This window comes from Tauraco erythrolophus, chromosome 16 (assembly GCF_009769465.1).
Source record: "Tauraco erythrolophus isolate bTauEry1 chromosome 16, bTauEry1.pri, whole genome shotgun sequence".
Classification (NCBI taxonomy): Eukaryota; Metazoa; Chordata; class Aves; order Musophagiformes; family Musophagidae; genus Tauraco; species Tauraco erythrolophus.
The window spans coordinates 16,812,458-16,832,636 of record NC_141480.1 but is presented as its reverse complement, the minus strand read 5'-3'; the positions used below and the strand labels follow the sequence as shown (position 1 = coordinate 16,832,636).

The 20,179-nt window shown below is 41.4% G+C and overlaps 1 protein-coding gene across 1 annotated transcript in view; it reads left to right on the top strand.

The window, feature by feature from the left end:
* Positions 1–20,179, top strand: part of SLIT3 (slit guidance ligand 3) — a 526,008-nt gene that overhangs the window by 263,345 nt on the left and 242,484 nt on the right. The window contains exon 5 of the mRNA XM_086621882.1: positions 2,471–2,542. Within this exon, the coding sequence (XP_086478008.1) occupies positions 2,471–2,542 (72 nt within the window). The remainder of the gene's footprint in view (positions 1–2,470; positions 2,543–20,179) is intronic.

The window sequence follows — 20,179 nt, the reverse complement described above, 5'->3', positions numbered from 1 at the left end:
GAAAGACGCTCCGCCAAAGTCTGGCACAGGGTGAGGAAGAACACTTCTTCCGAACTGCCTCAGAAAGGGACGGCTGGAATTGTGAGAAGGCAGCTATGGAAAATGAAGCGTGCAGTTGTGAATTTTCCTCCGCGCTGCATCACTAATGCCATGCAGGCTGTCAGTTCTTCAGACCCACTAGAGGTATTTATGAAATCAGTCCACGATTCTGGAGGTTTAGGAGAAGCAGTATGTTAGCGAGAGGAGAGAGCCTAAAGGAAATAAAATTTAATACAATTTAGAAGAAGATTGACATAGAGAATGGCTGAATTTCCTACAGTCCCCTGGTTTTGCCTGACTGCAAGTGAGAGCTGAGCATAAAGACAAAGCAGAAAACAAAATATAATTAGCCCTTTTAGACCACAATACATTAGAAAAATACTTGAAAACCTGATTTATTTTTAAATCTGATTTGAAATCGTTGCACAATAACGGATGAATGGAAATGTGGTATTGGTGGGTTTAGCGTGGTTTATTTGACTACGCAATTCTGCTTTGTCAAGCCCTTTTTTCTTTTTTCCTACTTTGCGTGTCTTTTGCTTTCAGATCTACTAAGTTTTGCCTTCCTAAGCCATTTTGTCACACTTTTACCATTGGCTGTAGCTCTGCTGTGCCTCACGTCACACCAGAATGACTCCCTGTCATGAAATGGTCTTCAGCACAAGACTTCTTTCTCATAGGTCTGAAATACACTTTACTTTTGACTCTTCTCTGTTAGGGTTGCCTGATCATTTGTCTGGGTTGAAGGTCTGTCTTTAAGAACTAATATTTTGTTGCTGACAAAAGAAAGGGGAGGTGAAGGAAGGGTCAGGTGTGGATCAGTGTTAACAAATTGTGAAGGTCACAAAGAATTTTAATCTGGCTTGAAAAAGAGACTTGTATCCAGCAGCACGTTTTTGTTTGGGATAGTCTGAATGGACAATTGTGGCTACTTTGAGAATTTGGTGTAGACTGCATGACTGGTATAAATTCAATTAGTCTCATGACAAGGACATAGTCCCCTTTTTTTTCCTATCTGCCTGATGGAAAGCAGAGAAAGCCCTGTGTGACACGTCTTGACCCACAATGTCACTGTCGGGCGTTTGTGACAGGCTCTGATTTTCTGGCCTTTCATTTGACAAAGCCAATTTGGTGGAGACTAGAAAGGAGGCTTGCTGCAACACAAAGTGTACTTACAGAAAAGAGTATCTGGTGGTGAGTACAGATGACGGCCATTCACTCTCAATCATCATGAAGAAGCCGGGGTTTCTTTCCAAAAATGAGGCAAAGTCTTGGGCTGTACAGCCATAGGGACAGTCACACCAAATGATGCACTGTGTAATATCCTGCGCCGTGGTATCGCCTTTCTTTGTCCTTTTCTCCAGCCATCCCTGTGCCTTCTATTTCCTCCATTTGCTTATTTCTTCCATTTTTCTTTCCCACTCTTCTGCCTTCCTTTCATCTTCCTACACTTCTCTCTTCCCCCCGCTTCATACCCTGAACTGGAGTGAAATCGCTCCCTCTTTTCCATGCTGGACAGAGCACCAGCAAAGAAATCATTGTGAGTGCTGCTTTTCCTTAGCCTGAAAACATCCCATCTTTCTGATTTTATGTCCGTTTCCTCCTGTTTCCAATGTCCTCCTTCCTATCTCTGTTGGCACTGGCATGGGGTTGCGAACCTTGGGAAATTCCAGTGGAAATATTACTGTGCATCAAAGGAAAAACCAATTGAATGCAGGGTTGTATAACAGAAAACTGTAACCTGCAGTGCTCATTGCTCTACTTGCACTCACAATGCAGCTGTAATGATTTAAATTGAAACATTTTGTAGTGTTTTAAGTACTAGAAAGACATTTTGAATTGCTGTTGGTTTGTTTTTTGCTTTTTTTTTTTTTTAAACACGGCTAAAATTCTGTTGTAACCATTGATACGCAACGCAGTGGGTTTTTTGAATGCAGTGGATCAAGATCTTTCACTGTTAATTTTCGAAACTCACAAGAGAATGATTGTCATATTTTGCTGAATATTAATTTAAAATAAAGGGCTGTAATCTGAGCAGGGGTAGCCAAGTATTTTGTAGTCGGTAAACACCACAGGAGCATTGTGAGAAAAGTACATTTATGCCACAGGATTGCAATTTCAAGGCATAAGATCTGGCTGCAGGTACTCTGACAGTCAGTCATGACATTGTGCCAGGGTTATGACCACGTTTGAGTGATATTTTCTGGAAGTTCTGTCATTTGTATCATGAATTCTGGTGGTTTTCGTTGGAGATAATTCAGCTCATGCCGCAGCCTTCTAGAGGAGATAAAATTGAAAGCATCGTGTGGTGTAGCAAATCCAGAAACATCTTTTCTGAGCATGTTTGTGTTCCATTATCTCATGTAGATTTGAGAAAACGTGTTCTCTTTGTTAATACAATGGTTTTTTTTTTTTCTCTTCCCTTATTCAGAGACCTGAGTGAAAACCAGATAAAAGGAATCCCTAGAAAGGCCTTTCGAGGAATCATTGATGTGAAGAACTTGTAAGTGGACAACTTCATTAATACTTGTGGTGAAAAACATTCTCCCTGGGTTGCATCTGGCTGTTCCGATCTGTTGGAGTACCGCGTGGGTTAGCTCTGTGCAGCGCAGAAGGGGAGTGTGGATGCTGCTGTGTGCAGCAGCTGATTGTCGGGGCCTCGCGTGCCCCTTCCGTCAACGTGTGCACTGTGCAATGCACCTGGGGAAGTTTTGAGTAAAGAAACAAGTGTGCTTAAGGCTTTACCTCTCCCTGCAGTATTGTCCTGCAAAATCCAGTGAAGTCATGGCCCAAACTTGAAGCCAGGTATGTGTAGGGAACGAACTGGTAGCATTTGGGGGTGAAATTCAAATATTTCACTAGATTAAATTTTCTGTCGCATCACTTGGGTGGGAAGCAAGTATGGCAAAATGTGGCACACAGGTACAGTAGTCAAGCACAAACATCAGAAAATGAAAAAAAATGTGGGGAATTAACTGTGTGTGCTTTGACAGTTTGTATGAAATTAAATAATTTTTTAAACCATTAAAGAGAGGAAAATAGCGTGCTAATGAAGCTACTCTGTCCTAGACTTTTTTTTTAACATACACTCGAAATATGTGTAAATAAAGACTTTCAGCTTTTATATTCCAGAGCCACTAGAGGCTTTTTACATGTTATGTACCAGAAATGCATTTTTTGTGCACTCCCACACACTAATGCACCATTGGCATCATTAGAGTCAACCACAAGGTGAACTGAAGAAGGAAATAAGAGCCAGCAAGTTGGCAGAGAGTCAGGATTTCCTGAGAAAACTTATGGCCGCTCTCAGAGCCATCTCAGAGCCATTAGTATTAGCACTGTGTTACCACACCGGTAGCTGAAATGATACCCCAATGTGTTAAATATTGTAAGTATAGTGTAATAGTGTGGGGGTTTTTTTTGTTATTTAGTAGAAGAATCCACTGAAGGAGATCTAAAAAGAAGCACTTTTCTATGGACAGTCTTGCAACATACCCATGCTCTGTTTTCATTTCTTGCCCCAGTGAACAACCTCTTTAGCGTGCAGACTCAAATTTTTTCTATAGGCAGCATGGAAACTGTTGCGTGCAGACAACGTGAGTCAGAGCAGGGCACGTCTATGTTCAAGGACAAGCACAAATCTTGTACTTTCTCTGGTGACGCTGTGTTGCGGGAATATCACATTGCTGGGGTTTGTGTAAGGGAGGCAGTACTGCAAAAGACCAGAGCAGGACTTCTCCAAACTGGAAACGTGGGCACAGGAGCAACACTGAGATGTCTCCTGCTCTCTCTCTGAGCCCTGTGCAAGGTTCCTTTGGAAACTTGGGATAGGTAGAATGTGAGACTTTCACGTGTCATAGAACACTTACAGCTGTTTCCGCAGCCATCAGCATACTAAGCTTGTGTTTTTTCAATGTTTGTTACTTATTCGTGTATATTCAGCAGTGACTTTAGCTTTCAGGTGTGAAGGTTTTTTTTACCTGAATGTCAGCTTGAGAAAACGCATCTTAGAGGAGCCATTTAAACTCATCTAAGCCTCCTCTTCAGTGGAGGAGTATCAGAAGACCTGTGTGTACAGGTCTAATTTTTAAGCAGGAAAATACTGGACAATGTAGTTTATAGGGGGAAGACAGAAGTGTGGCTTATTGTGGGTTTTTTAGACAGAAGTGTGGCTTTTTTGTCATGTTGGCATGAACTTTACTTACATTGTATAATCTAAAGGAATAGGTGGTATTTTGTTTCAGAAAAATCTAACTTTACCAACTATAATTCACTGTTAGTTGTCTAACCTCATTTAAAATAGCAACATTTGCATTCAGATTTGATTTCACCTCTGGCAAACTGTCAGGAAAAATCACAGGTGTTCTTTGATTTATGCACCAGTCTCAGTGCAGAAAGAACCAGGATATCACCTTTACATGAGTTGACAGCAAGAAATGGATGACTGGACTTCTTCTATAAATGTTGAGATCTAAAGTTTTAACAAAAAATTGTGACTGTCAAGTTAGGCAGTATCTATTATTTTGCTATAAGAGACGTTATCTGAAATGCTTCCCTACATCCACTGTTTCTGTCTATCGGGAATACTAAAGTTATCACAGAATCACAAAGTAATTCTTGTTGGAAGTGACTTCTGGAGATCATCTAGTCCAACCTTGGGCTCAGCAGGAGCACAAAGCTTAGTAGTCTAATAGATTTGCTGATGTGAGCCGTGAGTACTGATTCTTTAGAGAAATAGCAGGAGAAGCAGACTTTTAACTCGGATCTACAGTCGTTTTTTTCTTGATAAGGAACGGGACGAATTGTGGTAGCCGGGGTGGTGTCATTAGATCAGATGACTGTTGTTTCCAGACACAGACTAGTGGCCTATGAGTTGCTGAGAAAAAACGCGTCAAAGTCTTGAGCCAACATGCTGCTGGAAACGCAATTAAAATTTCCACAGCAATAACTGTAAGGGGTGCGATGCAAGTTGAACCAAGTTAATGTTTAAAGCTCTTCTAGCTTTAAGTAGTAAGCTTGAACATGCCAATTCCCATTCTCAGTCTAGATTTGCGCAGCCACATCACTCCCTTCTGAGTCACAGAAATGACCATGCCAATGAGCATGAGTCTTGGAGACACCAGGAGGAGGAGCCTGAGTCTTCGCCTTCCAGTGCCATTCTGCTGTTTCAAACACCTGCCCTGCTCCTCGCGGGGTGACTCTCAGTACTTACAGGCACTATGGTGGTAGCAGCAGGCTTGGCTGTTTCTATGGCTATCACTTTGCAGGATTTATGGTACTATCTCAGAGTTCTTCCACCCTTATAAAGCATGTTATCTGAGAGATCTTGGAGACCTTTTAGATTGTCAAGAAATAAAGTTACATATTCTCCCGCACTCACTAAACCCTTTTCAATTTATCTTTAAATTCCCAGGGAAAGGTGGCATGGAATTGTCACGTTTTCATGGCTTGACATTTAACATGGCCTCAAAATTCTTCCATTTTCTACATAAAGTGTCCAAATGTCATGGGCAAAGATAATAACTCTGTAGACAATATAATAGGGAACAGCAATGCTAGACCATGTGAAAGTCTCCAGATTAATGCTGTCTTTAACAGCAGTTTGGAAAACTTCCCTCAGAAAAAATGCAGAGAAGCTGATGCAATAGACTAAGCTAGGGGATGAATTCCTTTTGGATACAGGCTCCGAAATATGCAGCCTAAGGGCTGATAATAAATTACAGTGGGTACCGTTTGGAAACCCTGTGAGAGCTGCCCTATTTCAGCATGGCCGTGGCAGTAAGCAACCGAGTGGCAGGCTGTCCCCAGCTGGAGCATACTGGTGCAAAACAAATTTCCTGAATTTAAGGTAAGAGGTGCTGCCACATGTGTTGAGGGATGGGAGTCTTTGGTGATGTCCCTCAAGCACCAGGACTGCAGAACCTGGCTTGGCACCAATACAGTTTCAGTCATTTAAAAAATAAACGTTAAGATGATGGAGGTGGAGGAGGGGAAGTGTTTCGGGGTATTTTTCACCCATGCCTTTTCTTTTAAATGGTAAAGCTTTCTATCTTTTGTCATTCTCTTAGCAGAGCAGTGAGCCCAGGAAATGAGCTCACATAAGGCTGTGCTAAAGAACAACATTTAAATGTCAGAGAGGCCAGGCTTTTTGCATGAGATAAGCCAAGCAGAGGCTGGCAAGATGAGGATTCAAAACTCTGAAGTAGGGGAAATTTGTTGTATGAATTATTTTTATATGAAGTGTTTTCTGCTGTTCGACTATAAAATCAAAGGAAGATCTGCACACAAAGAAAAAGTTAGTAAGTCTAATTAAAATAAATAATTATACAGCTTTTAGAAAGTTTCAGTGAACACATAACGTCCATTACCAATGCTGAACTTATATGGGAATTTGGTGTAAACTGGCAGTTTGAACATATTTTGGAATAGATGCATAAATGCAACTCAGTGTCCTAAAAGGTTGAACAAGAAAGGGCAGAGAGGGCCAGCTTGTGGTGTGAACCTGTATCAATTTCTGTTGCTTATTACTTAGAGAACAGGAAATGTTTCTTGCAGGAATCCAGCCCCAAGTAAGCACTTTTATTTCAAGAATTAAGGTATATGGATTTAGGTCTTGTTGAGCTTTGGGCTAACTCGGCACTGTCAGCCGTGGCCTTCCATTGTAAAATATAGAGAGCTACTGCTGGGATTTCTGCAGTTTACTCCACTTGTGTCACATCTCGGCGTTCAGTGTTTCTCTGGTGCGGCACTCCTGCAGTTTGTGTCGAATTAGCCCACCCAGCCCACCTTATGGAGGGCAGCCAGATTGCTCCCAGCTCTTCCTCTCGCTGTGCTCTCTTCAGGACGTGAAGCTGAGCATAACCAATCCAGCTGTGTGGGGATCACAAAGCATTGCAGGAATGCGGTTCTTCGAGGCGTGGTGATGTTGGGCTGCTTGTGTTGCAGGGATCATTCCCCCCTAAGAAATGCACAGGACAGATTTCAAAGAACTACTCTTCCTGGAAAGTTGCTGCCCTGTGCCCTTTTGCCATCTGTTGACAGAAGTTTATTCCTTTCTTCTGCAGCATTGCAGTAAGGAAAATCAATAGCCCAAGACTTGCCAGCAAGCAGAGATCTGTCTGCGACTAAAATGGCAACACTCTGGTGGTGTGTTTGCCTGAGTCTTTGCTCCTTTGTCACCTGTTCCTATCTTGCACCTTCAGACTGAAGGAAAAGCTACTTCTGTAAGCAGTGAGAGTGCAACGTACATCTCGTGTAGGTACGAAGTGCACAGACGTGCTGTCAGTGTCGATCTACACAGCTTCAGGACCCACATCAAGGAGCAAGTGCTGGTGGCAGGCCGGGCTGGTGGCAACTGGCCCGTGTCCGTAATGTCTATAGGGCTCAAGCTCTGCTGTGCGTAGTCCTCTCCTTCACATCAACATCTCCCAGCCAAGGAATCTAAATGATTCACCGAAAGGGAAACATAAACACGTATGCATTGCAGATATGTGGGGAGAATGACAGAGCAGCAGAGCAGTGGGAGCCAACCTGACAGTGTAGACACCCCGTTTGAACCCGCACAGAGGTAGAGCCAAATGAAATTACGCAGTTACTGCTTTTTTTCTTTTGTGAGGAGTTCATGCCATTTCTTGATTCACTAGAATTCGGTTCTGTGCATATTCAGCTTCTGTCTTTTCCTTTTGTAGCTTTGACTGTAAGATAGAGTTTTGTAGTATTGGGATACACAAAATGCAAGCTAACAGGTTCATCTATCATGATAATACAGGCTCCTTGCATGTCTGTCTAAGTATTTCTCAGCTGCACATAAGATAATAGCTCATATTACTAGACATGCAAGCTGCTTTCCTTGTGTCCTGGGGCTGCTTGGGACATTGTGGGTAATGTCCTCCTTTATAGCCTTAAAGGTTCCTTTGGAGGAAGAAATTAAGCATTGAGAATTTTTTTTTTAAATGCAGAAATACATCAATACATACAAACATTTACCACTTCTGTAAGTCAGTATGCTTTTACTTTCCTACTGGTTACATTACCTATGCAATGTAAAAGTAAGAGCTGTGCTAGTACTGTAAAATATTTTTGTGACTAATTAGTTTCAGTTTCTCATTTGTTAAATGACTTTTCCTGGAAGATACTCATACTTCTGCTGCATGCATCTGCTATTAGCATTGATCCATGTAACTTTACAATAATTAAACATCAAAATTGCACATTCAGGTTTTGGAAAAAGCTCAGCTTGCGCTTTATGTTGAGAGGTATTTTGCATTCACCAACACAAAAATGTTCCTATGTCATTTTTTTTATCCATCACAACCAGCACTGCAGAACATATTTGTAATGTTTGCCATTCAGCCATAGAATAGAAATAATTAAACATACCTGTCAAGTTAAAATAAAGAATAAACCCAAGGAAATAATGATTGATTTGTGTGTAGCCATTTCACTAGCAGAAAGAAAGCAAGTGATTGTGAATTATTTACTGTACATAAATACACAGTATATCTTAATGAAATGTTACACTAAGAAATTTAACTCCTTTAGTCTGGGTTCTCAAGAGAAGCAAGCTATTATCTGGAGCCCTCTGAAACTCCTGGCCTTAGTTTCTTGAAGTTTGTGTACAGTATTCAGTGTTAATGTTGTAGTAAATAAAACCAAAGGAGGAGCATAAACAGTTGGCCAGATTCTCCACTTGTTTAGTGTAAAATCTGGAATAAGTCCACGCAAGTCAGTAGTTGGCCTTAAATAAAAGTAATGAAATGGCTAGAGGAGAATTGATTATCACGTTGGCTTGTGTATTTCTTTAGGTATCTTTCAATAGACTGAACAATATGTGTCTGTATTTGATGACGTGCGTGAAAGCCACAGTATATTTTAAATATCATACATGAAAATTTAAAGAAAGACTAAATTGTACTATAGAACAGATTTCAGGTTGCTTTGATCTCAGCTGGTATTTTTGAGTGTTTTCAGAGCTGGCAAAGCAGTTCAGAGTTATTGAAACAGTTGACTATCTGAAAGTACTCATTACAGACGAGCCTTTTGCACTCTTTAGCAAGTGAAAAGATCATATTACTTCAGCCTTAAAAATTTGTAAATAATTTTCCTCTGCCTTATCCATAAATTCACACTGCACTCAATGTATTCCAACAGTGTATTCCTTTCTGTCTCCTGTAACTGGTATTCACTGTGACAGTGACCATAATGAATTCAAGAGATCTCTGTGGCCATCACATTTGCTTTCCTAGAAATGCCATTGTTAACGCAGCATTATTATAGCATCGACATAACACGTTACCAACTTAACACCCTCTATGGAGAAACATCACCTGCAGCGTAAGTTAATTTTGTGAATATATTAGTTTGAGCTTTTGCCATCTGTTCTACCCCTCATAATAAATGCAAAAAGCATATATTTCACAATTAACTCATTAAAAAGATATGATAGATTGAAATGCAATTGCATGTTCCCTGCACAATGCAGAATGCATTTAAGGTGAGATATGCAAAACCAACCAAGCAGAGAACCTGAGTCTTAGCCGTGGACGTTTTGTGATACACTAATGTTTATTTCTTTTATGTCTTCAGCTGGCCTCATGCAAAGGGCCGGCACACCAGTGACACAGAAGCTGGTTGCTTCGCTTGCCTCTTGAGGGTTATGGCCCACCTTTGCAGGGACTGACTGGCTGTGTAGTGCAGTTTTGCTTGGGGAACTGCTGCTGGCTGTACTGCCGGAGGACGCTTTGGCATATATTATCCCTTTGCTTTTCTGACTTCTATTTATTCAGTTCTGAATTGCTAACCTCTAAAATCTACCTGACCTGATCTTTCTAAATAACTTCTCTTGTCTATCTTGCAGTAAAAATCAAAGAAAAAAAGCAACAAAACCTAAATGCTGTGCAGCCTGACTTCTGGCAGGGAGGAATTGCGTTTTTGTTAGCCCCCAGCTGAAGGTGCCTTACTGCTTGCTCCGTTTCCATCAGGAACATCATAGCTGCTGCAGCAAAGCCAAGAGTAAACCTGTTAGGAATGTAGGGATTAAAACTTTAAATTTAATTCAGAAAGTGCATCCTTTTAATCACAGTTTCTTCTCTGCCTACAGGGAATTGCATAGCCTATTTCTTGTTATTCGTGCTGCAGCAAGATGGGTGGGCAGCGCGTACACCGTCTGTACTTCCTGACGGCATGTGGAAGTGCAGCATCCCAGGCACAAGAGTGCATGCCCTGTCTATAGGGAAGGCTTCCTCTATATCCCGTCCCTCACAGGAGCCTTGTGTAGGATGCCTGAGATGAGCAGAGTGCCTTGAACAAAGAGTTAGTTCTGCATTTTTCTAGAATATGGTACGCACAGGCAGTGCCTTCTGAATAGCTGTGCTCTCTACCAGTTTATCATGATTGCCAAGAAATGCTGTTTTTTTCAAGTGTCATTACAGTCCTGAAACTTTTGCATATATCTCTTTTAACATCATAAGGACCCGTCATTATTTGAAATTACCTTCTTGGGAAGAAAATTTTGTGAGATTTTTGCATTGTCCACTGATGCGAAAAGATGCTGGTTCAGCAGTAATCTTGCTAGCTAGTGAGCTAATTTCAGTCTTGATAGCGTATTTTTGCAAATGCTCTGCAATAGTGTTATTCACATGCTCTTCACATGCTGAACTGCAGGGTTTGGTTTCAACCTGCAGGATATTCCTGTATTTTATGAGAAGAGTGCTAAAGGAAATGCTGCTTCCTTGCTTTATTCCTGAACAACTTGGGATGGTCCCAAATGCATTTAGTGAGCAATGGCAGAAACATGTGCAGACTAATAACCTGCAAATTCTGCAAAACACATGATAAATACTGGAAACTCCAGAACTGTTTCATGAAGTATTTAAACGTATGTCATGTTTGGTAGTATGATAGACTATATTTGCATTCTTTAAACACTTCTTGGTTTATGTAATCCCCTTTCCCATGTCCCTTGCTAATAAATAAACATCAGGTGAACTGCCCAGCCAGAATGATCTTAAATCTGTTTGAATGTGCTAAACTACCGCGTGTATTCACTTGAGATTGATTTCACAGATGGAAAATGCACCGCTGATTTTTTTTTTTTTTTTTTTTTTTTAAATTAAAACATCTGCATTAAGTAGAGTGGATGTCTGCTCTGTTCTCCTGTCCGTTGCATTTCAGGAACTATTGTTTCACGGATGCCCGTAGTTGTGGGCTCGACTAGCCACAAGGGACCTGTCACTGACAACTCATTAAAAGCTGAACCATCACTCCTGAGAAACAGATTTCCTCACTGTAAAGGTTGCTTTCCCCTGAGTAAAATGTCAGATAAATAAAAGCTGAAATATCTCTTACGTGTGCTCTACCTATAAAATAGAAGTACATAAGCCAGCAGCATTTAGTAGTGGAGGATGTATGTTTGGTGGCATTTAATATGTTTATAACTTTCATTTTTCTGATGCCAATCAGAGCCCACTACCTCCATAATAAGGTTATGCATAATTTTGATTTACCCAATTTCCTGTATTCAATGTATCCACTGCAATATGTATTATTTTCAATATCAATTTTTGGGCAAACCATAGATTTCTAAATATTTCTTGTAGACGTGGGACAAGCGTAAATACCAATTGTTTTTTCCTTTTTTAGAAATGTATTTCAAGCACCATTTAAAGGCTGCACTTTTTTTGTTTTTATGGTAAAATCCTAACGCTGAATGCAAGACAGACGCAGGGTACCACACAGGGCTGAGTTGTCCATTTCATCTACTGCAAATTCTGTTCTGATTTTCCCTATGCTTTCTATTTTGCATAATTTATTGTCTGCTCCTTCCTAAGAGAGTTTCTTCTATAGCCATTAATAATGCAGCTCTGTAAGCTGGTCATCAGTGGGGGTTTTGAAGAGTGACATGGATGTGTCATTCCCGTGAGGAAGACAGCACATCTGACACAGTGATGTGAACGGTTTGCACAGGAGACTGAAAAAGTTCAGAATTTGGGTGTGAGAACCCCAGGCTTGATGGTCACTTTTACAATTTGTAGTGGATTTTCTGTTTGATTGGGTGGAAAATAGATAAAAAAAATCAGTTTCAGTAATCTACGGATTTGAGTTGTATGTAATTCACTTGCCTAAATGTGGCCTTGGTGTAAATTTTTAAATGAGACCACAAGCCCCATGTCCAGAGCCTGTCAAAGGAAAACCTCCCTCCTCAGTTTGAATGGGCTCTGTTAGCTGGGTTTGAAGTCTGCTACAAAAAGTCAGGGTGACTATTGATATTTCCAGAGATTACTTATCTCTTACTTATTTTGCTGAGCTCTGCTCGGTGCTTTCTTGGCTCATTATTCTTTTATCCTAATAAGCATAGATAAATTTTGAGACAGGACCCATGCTGCAGCACCGCTTTTGTACGGAGAGTAATGAGTAGCAGATTTGGCCCTTTTCTGTTTTTATAGTCTTACAAAAGTCTCTTTGACAGACACAAACTCCAGAAAAAAACATGATTTAACAACAGGCTATGTGGTGTTCTTACTGTCCTTTTGATATAAAACTTGATTAAAATGGAATGTGACATCAGTTTGAAAAAGTATGAAATCAAATTTTCTTTATTTTGTACTTTTTTAGAGTAACCTGTGCCTACAGTTTATCTTTGGATATTTTATGCTGTCTTTGTGCCATACCTTAATTTTGAATACATTTGTTGAAAATTTCTGTAGTATTCATCTATGATTGTCAAAGGAGCTTTTATTCTGAAAAAAAAAATAGTACTGTTTTTAATTATAATTCTAAATAGCTTCATAACCACTGTGAACTCTGAATTTACATCATTTTTATGATAGCCACACCATTCCAGGTTATTGATTTTGTCATTTGCTTCATTACATTTAATGCAAACCTTTTGTATGGAATTATTCCGGCGCTGTGCTGGGCACGGAAGGGTCAGCGTATGCAGTCTCTAGCCAAAACAGCATAGCAATATCATTTTAGTGCAGGCTCCATGAATAAATGCGGGTTGTAAATACTGTCCACCAACAGAACAAAGTTTGCCTTCTCCTCCTGACCTTTCCAGCTGGACAAAGTTAAAACCATAGCTTGAGCTTGGTCTTTTTTCTTTTTCTCTTTTTTCTTTCTCTTTTTTTCTTTCTCTTTTTTTCTTTCTCTTTTTTCTTTCTCTTTTTTCTCTTCTCTTTTTTCTTTTTCTTTTTCTTTTTCTCTTTCTCTTTCTCTTTTTTCTTTTTCTTTTTCTTTTTCTTTTTCTTTTTCTTTTTCTTTTTCTTTTTCTTTTTCTTTTTCTTTTTCTTTTTCTTTTTTCTTTTTCCCTTTCCTTTTCCCTTTCCCTTTCCCTTTTCCTTTCCCTTTCCCTTTCCCTTTCCCTTTCCCTTTTCCCTTTCCCTTTTCCCTTTCCCTTTCCCTTTCCCTTTCCCTTTCCCTTTCCCTTTCCCCTTTTCCCTTTCCCTTTCCCTTTCCCTTTCCCTTTCCCTTTTCCCTTTTCCCTTTCCCTTTCCCTTCTTCCTCTTCCTCTTCTCTTCCTCTGTGTTTTCCCCCTCTTCCCCTGTGTTTTGGCTCAGCTCTTCAGCGAGAGCAGCACATGTCTTTTAGCTAGAGAGTAAAAGAGTCTTTTGGCATGAGAGCAGGAGTCAGGCAGTGCCTGCCCGTTCGGTGGCAACGCCATGCTTTGCCGTGGGATGTGTCTGGCAGGACTAGTTCTGTGCAAAATGGAGATCTTGCCTACAGCGAAGGGATCTGCAGGGCGTGCTGGCCTGCTGCTCAGGGCGAGGTTTGAAGAGCCCATGTGCTTTTCAGCTTTCAGGGGAGAGATGCTGTGGGTCTCTGCAGTCTCAAGTTATTCTACTGTTTCACTGGGATTAAGTTTTTGTGTTTCCTTTTGTAATTAGGCAATGGTGTTCCTGGAGTTGTGGTACCTTTTAAGATGAATAAAACTTCCTCAGTTCTTAATTAATACTGCATCACTTTTTCTGGATGACACAACTGTTATTTTTAAACTAACTTTGTTAAAAAAAGTAGTGAAAACACTCGTAAGGTAAATGGATTCTTGTTTTCTCCAGAAGGCAATGACCTAGGCTCAAGAATTAATTTCAGTAATTGATTGGGGGACTAGATTCCCTGCATCGCTCTTCCTTGACCACAAAATAAGATGGATGTCCCCCCTTCTTGACCCCACCTTAGCAAGGCTGCTGCTTGGCTATTGTCAGTCCTCAACTCAGCTGCAGCTTTCTCTGGGAGTGCAGAACTGGGTATTTAAAATGACGACAACGGTGGCAAAGCCTGTGTAGCTTCTTGCCACATTTAGAGCACAGAAGGGAATTATTTTGTTTCTCATTCAGTGATTCAGTCTGTTATATGGCTTTGCTATCTTGCACTTGGGTGGCTCTATGAGATAAAGTGGCCGTAGGAAAACGAAGCCACCTGCAATTCAGTTCAATCCAAAATTGTTATGCCTTGAAAAGAAAACATTTTTTGGAAGAAAAAAGAATTAAACTGTAATGGTATAATTGTATTTTACACTCTTTTAATCATAAATTGGTTTTATATGAACACGTGTTCACTGTGTTTTTGCAGCAAGGGATGATATACAGTCCTTTTAAACAGCCAAATTGCTGCATCCTTTGAAAATTTCCTCAAAAGAAGCTCAGATCATGTAAATCCTACATGGATACTAAGGGGATCTTGTGGAGGATCCTTGTTTTCTTTTATTTTAAAAATCCTGTTTGTGTTTGGATCTGCAATGGTTTTGTCCAATGTAAAATAAGGATCCAGCTCTGACTGAAGCACTAAGGGAATCCTCAAATATCTGTTATGAGATTAATGGAAATAGTGTAAAGTTGATTACCCAGGCGTAAATCTGAGAATGGCTTTAGTAAAACAGCTTTCAGGTAAGCAAGAATAAAACCCCTTTGGTTTAAGACCCAGTGACATAGGGCGAATGTGGGATAGCAGTGTTGGGAAGGGCCATTAGATGATGGTCTCATTTGTACAACTGATTTCTGCTACTGAATATCATTTTCCTCCACTTTTTTTCCTACCAAAAGCCTGTGGGATCTAATTTTGCTTTTGTTTACCCTTTGGTAGTCCCATAAATGTCAAAGAAACAAATGAGAGAATTCTATCTTCATGTGGAAGTAACCTCTGCTCCAGTCTTTTGTGGGTTTTTTAAAGCTCTTTTTGGAGTTATTTTTCCAAATCATTGAACAGAAGTACAATAACACTATGATACTTATAAGGCAGTCATGATGTGTAAATACTACACAGAGTAGTATAGTATATACACATCTCTGTATATACACAGAGATGTATAATGATGCTTTTCCAAATAAAAAAAAAAACACAAAAAACTAAAACAAAACCAAAAACAAAATCCAGAATTTCATTCCTTTAAACAGTTAAGCTAATGGGCTGTATAAAACTGTGACGTGGTGCACAAGGTTTCTTCATGCAAATGGTTTGCATTAAGATCCCCATAAGCAGTTCTTGCTGCATTTCCAGGTGCACAACGTACGAGTCACCACGTCCAGTCTACGTTGCAGTGCAGTAAAACATTTTCTTTTTCATATACATTAAAAACTGCTTGTCATGACGTGTGGAAATGGGTCTTTCCGGTGTGAAAATTAGCTTTAAAAATTAGATTGTTTTTTTTTCTCCTTTTTTTCCTTCTTCCTCCTTCTTTATTTTGTGACCCCTCAGTAGCCCTGTAGATGCATTTCACCCTTGAACCTGCTGTATTTTTATTTAATTTAAATGCTTAAGCTCAGGTCATATGCAGCATCAGCTATTGATTAGGTCCTGCTTTTAAAACCAGTCTTATAAGGAGGATGACTGCTGCAAGGAGGTCAAGTGGTTTGCCTGGAATGAGTCACTGAATGAGGGGGCTCACAGTTATCTGAACTGTTCTGGTGGGGGTGATGGTGGGGTTTTGTTTGGTGTTTAGCTCTCTACCTTGAGCGCACTTTGGTTTTCATAAATGTGGCTCTCTGACTTCTTGTGGAGCAGCTGGAAAGCATAATTAAGGGTTAATGTTCAGGCGCGGGGCCGGGGTGGGGTGGGGGGGGATAAGCAGCAAGCTCTAGCCAATAAGTCAGGCAAGCAACATTCTCAGGAGAATGACTGAGAAGGATGGGAGAAATGTACTGTGAAGCCAGTTGTGCAGGTATCCTCTTTACCTACTTACAAAAGATTTGTTGCTTTGATTGCAAGAAAGAAAACTCTGGGGCAGGGCTTTTCTCTGGCCATTTTATTTAAGTGCTGTCACGTTTCAATATGAATTAGATGTTTGAGGTTTTGTTTAAAGGGTCAGGTAAGGTAACTAGTGTGCTCTTTTGATCTGGACTTGCTGCCTAATCTTGCTAGGGAGTAAAAGTTTTCTTGCACAAGGCTGCCTTTTTAATGACAATCCTGACAGACAAAGCAGCTGTCTCTGCTGTGAATATAGTTATGGACTAATATCAGGAAAAAATACTAAAAAAAAAAAAAATACCACCTAGCAAGAAAATTTCAGTCATAGGGTATAAGTTAACTTTTAAGATTCTTTGTTAATGACTTCAGTTTTGTAAGGCTTATAGAATCATTATTCAGTGGCTGGTAAGTAAATGTGAATGAACAGCTTAGACTTGTAACCATTTATATTTTAAAAATCACAATGTCTAAGATGACCTGAAGGTTGATATTATTAATTTCAAATGATTTTTTTTTTCTAAAAAAACCCAACCAAACCACACCTTAGCAATTTGCAGAGAAAATATTGAAGTCTAACTTCTAGTAAATTCTGTATATGAACCTAGCTCTGCAATACTTCCTGTTGATGTTAGATATAAAGTCTAAAAATTAATTAATAATACTAACCATATTTCTAATAATGAGCCATCTTCTACCTATATCTAATATTTTTCTTTTTGAATTAGAGATGTGGTTATTTCATGATGCTGTTTTTACCAGTTTTAAATTGAATAATTCTTTCACATTTCTGTTCATTAGAAGTCCTGTATTTATAGGTAAATATAGACTTTTAAGTTACCTTACTCAAGTCTCCTGGAAGAAGGAATAAAACTCTTTGGAGGTGACCTATCATCCTGGTTTTCCAATGTGTGTTGTCTTGGAGATTATGGTTGTCCCTTGGTACTGAGATTTCTAAACTGAAGTTTCAGACCCAGGGTCAGGTTATTCCTTGTCCAGCAGTTAATCTCTCCAAGCAAATAGTGATCCAGAAGGAAGCTGAAAGAAAGACTTCAGCACCTGTTAGACTGCTTTTAAATTCTACCCAAGAACTAACCTTACCTGAGGATATCAGGAACCGATAACGTTTTTTGTGATACTTTTACTTTCAAGTACTGCAATTCAGTAAAATGGTAGTGCTATTAGAATTGTTTTACCCATATCTTTATAAATGTGTTCTGTGACAATAGTAACATTATCAGTAACATCTATTGCAGTGACTGGTGTTCAGCACTTTTGATATAAACTCTCCTTGTTCTATGTTTTAGGTTGGTACTTTACATGTCCTGAGGCCAGGGAAGCAGAGTTTAATTTAGAAATTATGTGGGTTAGTGGAACTGGAATTGTTGCCTTCAGTTCCTGAATTTTTGTAAAACCTCATTATGCTACTGACAGCCGTGCATCTGCAGGGTGGGTGAATAAATATATGAAAGGGTGAGGGACCTTTATAATAATAAATAATAAATAATAAATATTATAAAATAAACCTATATATATAAATATATATAAAATATATAAATAAACCTTTATAATAATAAATAATAAATATATGAAAGGGTGAGGGACCTCCGTGGCATCACGGAGACGTGGTGGGACGACTCCTATGACTGGAGTGTCAACATGGAGGGGTATAAGCTTTTTAGAAAGGACAGGAAGGGGAGACGAGGAGGGGGTGTCGCTCTCTATGTCAGCAACCGGCTGGAATGCGTGGAGCTTCGCCTGGGGTCGGAGGAGGAGCTGACAGAGAGCTTATGGGTCAAGATTAGAGGACGGAGACGGATAGGGGATGTTACGGTAGGGGTCTGTTACAGGCCACCTGGCCAGGAGGACAGAGCAGATGAGGCGCTTTATAGCCAGATAGGAGCAGCCTCGCGGTCACAAGCCCTGGTCCTCATGGGGGACTTCAACCACCCTGACATCTGTTGGAGAGACAATACAGCAGGGCACAGGCAGTCCAGGAGGTTCCTGGAATGCGTGGATGACAACTTCCTCCTGCAGATGATAGAGGAGCCGACAAGGAGGGATGCCATGCTCGACCTTGTGCTCACCAACAGGGAGGGACTGGTGGGTGAGGTGAAACTTAAGGACAGCCTTGGCTGCAGTGACCACGACACAGTGGAGTTCAAGATCCATGGGGCAGCAAGGAAACCATTCAGCAAGCTCTGTACCCTAGACTTCAAGAAGGCGGACTTCGGCCTCTTGAAGCACCTGATGGGCAAAGTGCCGTGGGAGGTGGCCCTGGAGGGACAAGGGGCCCAGGAAAGTTGGTCCACATTCAAGGAGCACCTTCTCCAAGCTCAGCAGAGGTGCATCCCGACGAAGAACAAGTCGGGCAAAAAGACCAGGAGGCCAGCGTGGATGAGCAAGGAGCTCCTGGACAAACTGAAAATGAAGAGGTTAGCCTACAGAGGGTGGAAGCGGAGACAGATAGCCTGGGAGGAATACAGAGAAGCTGTAAGAGTGACCAGGGATCAAGTGAGGAAGGCTAAAGCCCTGAAGGAATTGAATTTGGCAAGGGATATAAAAAGCAACAAGAAATGCTTCTATAGGTATGTAGGGGACAAAAGGAAGTCCAAAGAGAATGTAGGCCCCCTCCGGAAGGATACTGGTGCTCTGGTTACCCGGGACATAGAGAAGGCTGAGGTACTCAATGAATTTTTTGCCTCAGTCTTCAATGGTAAAGCCTCTTGTCTTACCACCCAAGCTGTGGAAAGAACTAGCAGGGACTGTGAGGATGAACCACCGCCCACTGTACTTGAAGACCAGGTTCGAGAACATCTGAGGAACTTGAAGGTGCACAAGTCCATGGGACCTGATGAGATCCATCCGCGGGTCCTGAAGGAACTGGCGGATGAAGTTGCCAAGCCACTGGCTATTGTATTCGAGAAGTCGTGGCGGTCTGGCGAGGTCCCCGATGACTGGAAGAGAGGGAACATAACCCCCATTTTTAAAAAGGGGAACAAGGAGGACCCGGGCAACTACAGACCGGTCAGCCTCACCTCTGTGCCTGGCAAGGTCATGGAGCAGATTCTCCTGGGAACCATGCTAAGGCACATGGAGAGCAAGGAGGTGGTGGGTGACAGCCAACATGGCTTCACCAAAGGCAGATCGTGCCTGACCAACTTGGTGGCCTTTTACGATGGGGTGACAGCATCGGTGGACAAGGGTCGACCAATGGATGTCATCTACCTGGACTTGTGCAAAGCTTTTGACACTGTCCCGCACGACATTCTTCTCTCTAAATTAGAGAGTCATGGGTTTGATGGATGGACCACTCGGTGGATAAGGAATTGGCTCAATGGCCGCACTCAGAGAGTAGTGGTCAACGGCTCAATGTCCAAGTGGAGACCGGTCACGAGTGGCGTCCCTCAGGGGTCCGTGTTGGGCCCGGCCCTCTTCAACATCTTTGTCGGTGACGTGGACAGTGGCATGGAGTGCACCCTCAGCAAGTTCGCCGATGACACCAAGCTGTGTGGTGCCGTCGACACGCTGGAAGGGAGGGATGCCATCCAGAGGGACCTTGACAGGCTGGAGAGGTGGGCCCGTACCAACCTCATGAAGTTTAACCAGGCCAAATGCAAGGTCCTACATCTGGGTCGTGGCAATCCCAGGCATAAATACAGACTGGGTGGTGATTGGATCGAGAGCAGCCCTGAGGAGAAGGACTTGGGAGTACTGGTGGACGAGAAGCTCAATATGAGCCGGCAATGTGCTCTTGCGGCCCAGAAGGCCAACCGCGTCCTGGGCTGCATCAAGAGGAGTGTGGCCAGCAGGTCGAGGGAGGTGATTCTCCCCCTCTACTCTGCCCTGTGAGACCTCACTTGGAGTACTGCGTCCAGTTCTGGAGCCCCCAACATAAGAAGGACATGGACCAGTTGGAGAGGGTCCAGAGGAGGGCCACGAAGATGATAAGAGGGCTGGAGCA